This window comes from Cryptomeria japonica, chromosome 9 (assembly GCF_030272615.1).
Source record: "Cryptomeria japonica chromosome 9, Sugi_1.0, whole genome shotgun sequence".
Taxonomy (NCBI): domain Eukaryota; kingdom Viridiplantae; phylum Streptophyta; class Pinopsida; order Cupressales; family Cupressaceae; genus Cryptomeria; species Cryptomeria japonica.
In genome coordinates, this window is record NC_081413.1 from 231,570,353 (window position 1) to 231,579,211 (window position 8,859).

Consider the following 8,859-nt stretch of genomic DNA (forward strand, 5'->3'; position numbering starts at 1 on the left):
CAAACTCTGTTCCCTGCTGAGGTTTACAGTTCTTTAAGGATGTATTACTATTGCACTTTTGAGTTTTCAAGTCTTGCTGGTTTTCCAACTGCACACACTCGTATTGTGGTTTAATCACAAATACACTTGTTTTGATTCATTCCCCCGTTCTGTTTGTAACACAATTAGATGACATCAAAATTCGACAAAACTTGTTTACACTCAGGAATCCCAATCCCCTAGCTGATCAGGCTAGTTTAGGCTTCGACTGGTTTGTCAAACTTTGGAATCCGATGCCATTGTAAGGTGTTAATTCTGTGCCATAAACAGGGGTTTTAATTTAAACAGTCTTTCTGGTTCAAACTTTTGAATGTGGTATTTAATTATTGTTTCCCAATCGATTCCTGCATGTTTTGGATCGTCTCACATTCCAACATTGGTTTCAATCATAAACTATTGCAACAATCCTGTTAACTCTCAGTCCACTAGACCCAAATCAATATCACGGTCTTCAAAATTTGTTTACTGCTCATACACACTTGAGCGATAACCATAATGACACAACTCCAAGCTATTGTCGAACGATTTAAACCATTTTGGGGTTGAGTTTAACGCAGTCATTTGCCGTACGGCTAGGGAACACTAGATCAATGGTTTAAACTCGAAACAGAGGTGATGACCCAGATGTAACAATGTTGTTTGGTTTAACTCAGTTAAACATTGTCTTTGAAGCATTTAACATTTCAACAATTTCAAGCATTGAAGGCATTAGAGATGTTCGCCCTAAACTGTTTGTTCGGCATTATTATTCCCGCGGAGGAAAAACAGTTTGGAATTGAGTTTGCATAGCAATGTGATCATACAGTTTTCGCTAAACAGATTAACCAAACTTTTGTAAGCACAAATTACAATCTAAACAAACAGCGCAGTTACATGATTAAATCACTGTGTTAACTGCAGAAAAATACATTCACAGTATATTCACGCACTCCAACCTGAAAATCGAACAAGGAGTTCTTCCTATTAAATGAAACAAGGATTAAATCGCTTACAGGTTTGAATGTGAACCCATCTAAACTGCTTTTACATCTGTTTTGCACTTGTTCCACATTCCACTACTTCGAACCCGATTTTGTTCAAGATGACTGAATTGCAGGAAGAATCATGACAAAAGGAGACTTTCTTCGAAACTGTTGTTTTTTTTTTTTGTTTGTATTGCCTTTGCTTCGCAGACTTCCGTTCCAACCATAAGTTGGACACACTATTATATACAGCAACAGACACCCAACCGGTGCAAACTAGTTGGGGTCATTGATACAATTGAACCAACAAAGATGGAAATAAGAAAAACTCCGCTAAACACAGCACTAAAAAAAAAAAAAAACAGAACCAAAGTCCAATGGACTAAGAGTGATTGGTTTATAGAAATACCAATAAAACTCTTGACCATACAAGAAATGGACTAAGTCATTTATTCCCGTTATTACAACAAAACAAACCAAAATCCTTGTGGACTAAGACTCCACAGCTTATAAGCATGCTGTAGGTAGCCATGACCACACAATAGGAGAGAGATGATCGTAAATGATCAAACTCAAATTATTACAAACAATTAAACTAGAACTATCCTACTACCACAGGTGCCCTGCACCATGCTCTACAGGCAGGAAAACTCAAGTCCCTTGAGTTGGGACTGCTGGAACAGAAAAACCCAACTTCTCAAGAGCGGCAGTAGACAGCCATGTAGCATCTTCAACTAGTCTGGATTTCCACTGCACCAAATGTTCATAATAGGTATGACGTCAGGTCTTCCAGGCCACATGAGTTTCCAAAATGCAATCAATCTCCAAAGGAGGTACCTTAGGAAGAGTTGAAAGCTGTGCATCAACAAGAGAATCAGCAGCACCTGCAGTCACAGAATTATCAACAGGACCTTTATACAAATATAGATCAGCAACATTAAAGATAGGTGATAAATGAATATCCGGAGGAAGATCAACATGATAGGCATTAGGACCACTGCGTTTGAGAATTTTAAAAGGTCCAATCTTTTTTTCCATAAGCTTCATATAATGGCCCTGAGGTAGCCTTTCTTTCTTTAAATGGATCATGACCAAATCCCCAACATTGAATGTTACATCCTTCCTCCTTTTATCTGCATGAGTTTTATATTTGAAATTAGAATCCCTAGCTTTACCTTAACCTGATCCTGAATATCCTTCATAACATTAACAAAATCATCAGCCAAAGCACTGGGCTTTTCCAAACAATTAACATCCCTTAATTCCAAAATGCCCCGTGGATGAATACCATACACAATCTGAAATGGAGTTTTCCCGGTACTACGATTCACTGAATCATTATAGGAGAACTCAGCTTGAGCCAAAACTGAATCCCAACTTGTACCATGTTCTTGTGTCAAGCACCTCAAAAGATTACCAAGAGACCTATTGATGACCTCAGTCTGCCCATCGGATTGTGGGTGATATGTAGAAGATAAACAAACATTAGTGCCCAATTTCTTCCACAAAGTTCACCAAAAATGACCCAAGAATTTAGGATCTCTATCTGATATGATTGACAAAGGTAAACCATGCAAATGTACTACTTCCTGAAAGAACAATCCAGCAACATGAGATGCATCATGAGTAGTTTTACATGGAATAAAATGAGCCATTTTTGAAAACCGATCTACTACCACAAATATGCTGTCATAACCAGACTTGGTCCTAGGCAAACCGAGCACAAAATCCATACTAACTGAATCCCATGGTTTAGAAGGAATGGGTAAAGGTGTGTAAAGACCAGCATTAGAGGAATGACCTTTAGATTTTTGACATATCAAACAAGTTTCAACAAATTTCCTAACATCCGTTTGCAACTTAGGCCAATAATAAAACCTCTTGACTGATTCTAAAGTTTTATCCAAACCAAAATGACCTGCCAAGCTGCCACAATGTTTTTCCTTGATAATATTTTCCCTCATTGATCCTTTTGGAACACAAAGTAAACCACCCTTGAAAAGAAGCCCATTTTGAATCAAATAATCAGAAAATTTAGTGTGATACCTTGCTGTCATATCCAAACAAACCTGATAAATTTCCTTGAAATCTTCATCCGTAGCATACATGGATGCCATAGCTTCTAAACCAGCACTTTCCAATTGCATAGACTGAATGGCAAGTGTCCTTCTACTCAAAGCATCCGCCACCTTATTAGTAACCCCTTTCTTATGTTTAATGCTGAAAGTATAGGCCTGCAAAAACTCCATCCACTTGACATGTCTATGGTTTAGTTTCTCTTGTCTATTCAGAAAACTAAGTGCATGGTTATCCGTAAAAACAATGAACTCTTTTGGTAAAAGATAATGCCTCCATTTTCTTAATGACTGAACCATAGCATAAAGTTCAAGATCATAAGTAGAATATTTTTGTTTTCTTCATTTAATTTCTCACTAAAGAAGGCTATGGGTCTACCATCTTGACTAAGAACCCCACCAATAGCCTTATTGCTAGCATCACATTCAACAACAAAAACCTTATAAAAATCCGGTAAAACAAGTACTGGCTGTTCGGATATTTTCCTTTTCAGTAATTCAAAAGATTCATTGGCCTCTTTAGTCCATTGGAAAACACATTTTCTGCCACCTTTAATAGTATCAATAAGTGGAGCACAAATACCACTAAAGTTTCTAATAAACTTTCTATAGAAACTGCATAAACCATGAAAACTTTTTACCTCCATGGCTATAGTAGGTGCTGGCCAATTTAGGATGGCGTCTACCTTTGAAGGATCCATTTTCAGACTGCCTTTTGAAATTACAAAACCCAAGAACACAAGTTCTTCTTGCATGAAGGAACACTTCTCTAAGTTTATCCTCAAGCCTTCTTCATGAAGCTTCCTCAAGACCTGATCCAAATGTTGTAAATGCTCCTCTTTGCTGCCACTAAAAATCAGAATATCATCCAAATATACAATAACAAATTGATGAAGAAAAGGTTTCAGCACTTCATTCATTAAACACATGAAAGTACTAGGAGCATTGGATAAACCAAAAGGCATAACTATCCATTCAAACAAACCCTCATTAGTTTTGAAAGCGGTTTTCCATTCGTCCCCTTCACGTATCCGGATTTGATGATAACCACTTTTAAGATCAATCTTTGAATAATATTTAGCACCACCTAAACAATCCATGAGATCCTCTATCCTAGGCATGGGAAACTGGTATCTAATAGTAATCTTATTAATGGCATGAGAATTTGTACATAACCTCCAAGTTCCTTCTTTCTTAGGAGCAAGGACTGCTGGGACAACACATGGGCTGATACTTTTCCGTATGTAACCCTTTTCTAACAATCCTTGGATTTGTCGTGCAACTTCAGCATTTTGTTCGGGAGTTAGTTTATAGGCTGCTTTATTTGGTAATGTAGCACCTGGAATCAAATCAATACAATGGCTGATTGACCTCTTTGGTGGAAGAGACTCATTAGCACTATCAGCAATAATACCATCATACTTATTCAGCAAATCAAATACAACCTTAGGACAAGTACTTTCCTTGGCTTCTAGATTCAATTCCCTGCCCTCATAATTAGTTTCCTTAGGTCTGATTACAACAGCAAAGCATGGAGGATTCTCTTCCTTAAGACCTTCTAAAAACTCTTTTTCTTTGACAACCATAACACTACTTTGCAAGATTGAATTATTTGCAACATCCGGTAAAGGTGTCATTATGAAATTTTCTCCATCCTTAGTTATATTGAACACATTGGTTTTCCCATCATGCTGGGCATTAGTATCATATTGCCATGGTCTTCCTAAAAGAAGATGGCATGCATCCATTGCAACTATTTCACATAAAACTTTATCTTTATAATCACCAATTTCAAATTCTACCAAGCATTGTTCATTCACAATAGTTTGCTGCTCCTTATTCAACCAAGAAACTTTATAGGGAGTAGGATGTGGAAGCCTTTTCAAATTTAACTTGGTTACCATTTCCAAAGAAACTAGATTTTCAGTAGAGCCGGAATCAACAATTACCTTACAGACTTTACCTTTTGCTTTGCAAGTAGTCCGGAATAGAGATTTCCTTTGTGCTGGCTCCTTATTGAGTGGTACCAATAGCAATCTATTGAACATAAGAGTTTCTCCTTGTACTGGATCAGCATGCTTGGATGAAACTGTATGGTATGATGAATTGCTTTGGCAATCCTCTTCGTGAATCAATTGTACCCTTCTATCTCCTTGATTGCTGCTGTCATTCTTTTGTGGACATCTGAAAGATTGATGCCCAACTTGGTTGCATGAGAAGCATCTTCTGGTGAACACATTAGGGCCTCTTCCTCTTGATCTTCCCCTGCCATTATTTGACCCTCTTCCTCTGAATGAACCTCTACCACCAGCATCATTATCAGCACTTTGATTGCTGCTTTCACCTTGGGACTTAAGAAAAGTTCCTCTCCCATTGAACCTACCTCTTCCACGGAATGAGTTTCCTCTTCCCTTACTTTGTTCTCCTCTTCTTTTTTGTTTTTCCTCAATCTTGAGGGCAAGCTGAAAACATTTGTGGACTGATTCCACACTAACCAATGTCAATTCATCTTGGATGCTATATTTCAATCCATTGATATACCTTGCAAGTTTTTGTTTTTCAGTTTCAAACATTTTGGCCTTCAAGGTCAAATTGTGAAATTCTTGAGTATAGGTACTCACATCAAGATCTTTTTGCTTCAAATTTTGAAGCTTCTTATGAAGGGTCACTTCATAATCATCCGGTACAAACTGTCTTTTCAATTCTGCCTTCATTTTGGTCCAAGTGGAAATGACCTCCTTTCCCTCTTCCAATCTCTCATTTTGTAGAAAATTCCACCAACTAAGGGCTGGCCCCTTCAATTTTGACTTTGCCAACTTCACCCTTTGGCTTGGAAGTACTACCTCACACTCAAAATAATTCTCCAAAGCTTCTATCCAATCCATGCATTCTTTTGGTTCCAATTTGCCATGGAACAAAGGAATATCATTCCTATCCTTTACTCCTACCCTCTCTAGGGCTGCAAGGATTGCCTTTTGATCCTCCGGAATATTTGCTTGACCGGCTGGATCTTGCTCTTCCTCTTCTTCTTCTGACTCTTCTTGGCTTCCTCTCCTCACTTGGCCTTTCAACTTATCTAACTCTCTCTTCATTGCCCTATTCTCCTCTCTGACAGCCCTACTCTCTGCCATTTGCTCTTTGACTATCTTAGCCAATTCTACATTGGTGATTCTGATAGGGATTTCATCTCCATCCCCCATTTTGTTATTCCCAAAAGGTATCTTGTGGCTCTAATACCACTTGATACAGAGCGCTACAATGCTAAGCTTGGTTAGCCCAAACAATTACAGTGATATTAATAAGAAATCCAGACTGTTCTTCAAGCATTTGATGAATAAAAGGAAATTCATTATTCAACCATTATAATCATCACAAAATGAATTCTTAATCAAAAGAACCACTAATCCACTACCACCAGTTTGACACAAATCTGAATGTTCAGATACTAGTCCACTAACTCCGGAAGGATATTTGCCAAAATTTGTTCCCTGCTGAGGTTTACAGTTCTTTAAGGATGTATTACTGTTGCACTTTTGAGTTTTCAAGTCTTGCTAGTTTTCCAACTGCACACACTCGTATTGTGGTTTAATCACAAATACACTTGTTTTGATTCATTCCCCCGTTCTGTTTGTAACACAATTAGATGACATCAAAATTCGACAAAACTTGTTTACACTCAGGAATCCCAATCCCCTAGCTGATCAGGCTAGTTTAGGCTTCGACTGGTTTGTCAAACTTTGGAGTCCGATGCCATTGTAAGGTGTTAATTCTGTGCCATAAACAGGGGTTTTAATTTAAACAGTCTTTCTGGTTCAAACTTTCGAATGTGGTATTTAATTATTGTTTCCCAATCGATTCCTGCATGTTTTGGATCGTCTCACATTCCAACATTGGTTTCAATCATAAACTGTTGCAACAATCCTGTTAACTCTCAGTCCACTAGACCCAAATCAATATCACGGTCTTCAGAATTTGTTTACTGCTCATACACACTTGAGCGATAACCATAATGACACAACTCCAAGTTGTTGTCGAACAATTTAAACCATTTCGGGGTTGAGTTTAACGCAGTCATTTGCCGTACGGCTAGGGCACACTAGATCAACGGTTTAAACTCGAAACAGAGGTGATGACCCAGATGTAACAATGTTGTTTGGTTTAACTCAGTTAAACATTGTCTTTGAAGCATTTAACATTTCAACAATTTCGAGCATTGAAGGCATTAGAGATGTTTGCCCTAAACTGTTTGTTCGGCATTATTATTCCTGCGGAGGAAAAACAGTTTGAAATTGAGTTTGCATAGCAATGTGATCATACAGTTTCCACTAAACAGATTAACCAAACTTTTGTAAGCACAAATTACAATCTAAACAAACAACGCAGTTACATGATTAAATCACTGTGTTAACCGCAGAAAAATACATTCACAGTATATTCACGCACTCCAACCCAAAAATCGAACAAGGAGTTCTTCCTATTAAACGAAACAAGGATTAAATCGCTTACAGGTTTGAATGTGAACCCGTCTAAACTGCTTTTACATCTGTTTCACACTTGTTCCACATTCCACTACTTCGAACCCGGTTTTGTTCAAGATGACTGAATTGCAGGAAGAATCATGACAAAAGGAGACTTTCTTCGAAACTGTTTTTTTTTTTTTTGTTTGTATTCCCTTTGCTTCGTAGACTTCCGTTCCAACCATAAGTTGGACACACTGTTATATACAGCAACAGACACCCAACCGGTGCAAACCAGTTGGGGTCGTTGATACAACTGAACCAACAAAGATGGAAATAAGAAAAACTCCGCTAAACACAGCATTAAAAAAAAAAAAAAAGAGAACCAAATTCCAATGGACTAAGAGTGATTGGTTTATAGAAATACCAATAAAACTCTTGACCATACAAGAAATGGACTAAGTCATTTATTCCCGTTATTACAACAAAACAAACCAAAATCCTTGTGGACTAAGACTCCACAACTTATAAGCATGCTGTAGGTAGCCATGACCACACAATAGGAGAGAGATGATCGTAAATGATCAAACTCAAATTATTACAAACAATTAAACCAGAACTATCCTATTACCACAGGTGCCCTGCACCAGCGAGAATAGGATAGATAGAGAGAGAGAGATAGAGAATAGTGGATAGGAAGATTTAGAGAGGTAGAGAGCGAGGAGGAGATAGATAGGCATATTGGGAAACGGAGAGGGGGGAGAGCGAGAGAGGGAGAGAATAGGATGAGGAGAGAGAGAGATGGAAAGACTAGGATAGGAAGAGAGGGAAAGACTAGGATAACAAGAGAGAGAGATAGAGACAGAGAGAGAGGAGAAAGAGAGAGAGAGACAAAGAGAGAGAGAGAGGAGTGAGAGAGAGATATAGAGAGCAAGAGAGAGAGAGAGAGGGAGAGGGGAGTAAGAGGGAGAATAGGATAGGAAGAGAGAGAGACAGAGAGAGAGGAGCGAGAGGGAGAGAGAGAGAGAGAGAGAGAGAGAGAGAGAGAGAGAGAGAGAGAGAGAGAGAGAGAGAGGGAGAGATGGAGAGAATAGTTGATAGGAAGAGAAGGAGAGATAGAGAGGAAGATGAGGAGACATATAGGGAGATTGGGAAATGGAGAGGGGGAGAGGGAAGGAGAGAGAGATAGAGAGAGAGAGACAAAGAGAGAAAGGAGAGAGAGATAGAGAGAGAGAGAGGAGGGAGGGAGGGAGGGGGTAAGAGAGAGAAAGAGAGGGAAGAGAGAGAGAGACGGAGAGAGATGGGGCTGGAGATAGAGAGGGAGAG

At 38.6% G+C, this 8,859-nt stretch overlaps 1 protein-coding gene across 1 annotated transcript; it reads right to left on the reverse strand.

Annotated features, from left to right (window-relative positions):
- Positions 1-1,652: 1,652 nt before the first annotated feature.
- Positions 1,653-6,276, reverse strand: LOC131858347 (uncharacterized). The gene is made up of 6 exons (XM_059211560.1): positions 4,863-6,276; positions 3,472-4,799; positions 3,071-3,367; positions 2,177-2,443; positions 1,839-2,075; positions 1,653-1,751 (listed from the first exon to the last, which is right to left on the reverse strand). The coding sequence occupies exons 1-6, from the start codon at positions 6,274-6,276 to the stop codon at positions 1,653-1,655; spliced, it is 3,642 nt and encodes a 1,213-aa protein (XP_059067543.1).
- Between the last annotated feature and the right edge of the window lie 2,583 nt (positions 6,277-8,859).

Excerpts from the sequence above, each read along its gene's own strand:
- LOC131858347 (XM_059211560.1), bottom strand. The coding sequence starts at position 6,276 with ATGGGGGATGGAGATGAAATCCCTATCAGAATCACCAATGTAGAATTG. Across the intron at positions 4,800-4,862 it reads CTTGGTAGAATTTGAAATTG|GAAGACCATGGCAATATGAT; the intron begins GTGATTATAAAG and ends ATCTTCTTTTAG. Across the intron at positions 2,444-3,070 it reads ATTTCAAGGAAATTTATCAG|ACTGAGGTCATCAATAGGTC; the intron begins GTTTGTTTGGAT and ends TCCGATGGGCAG.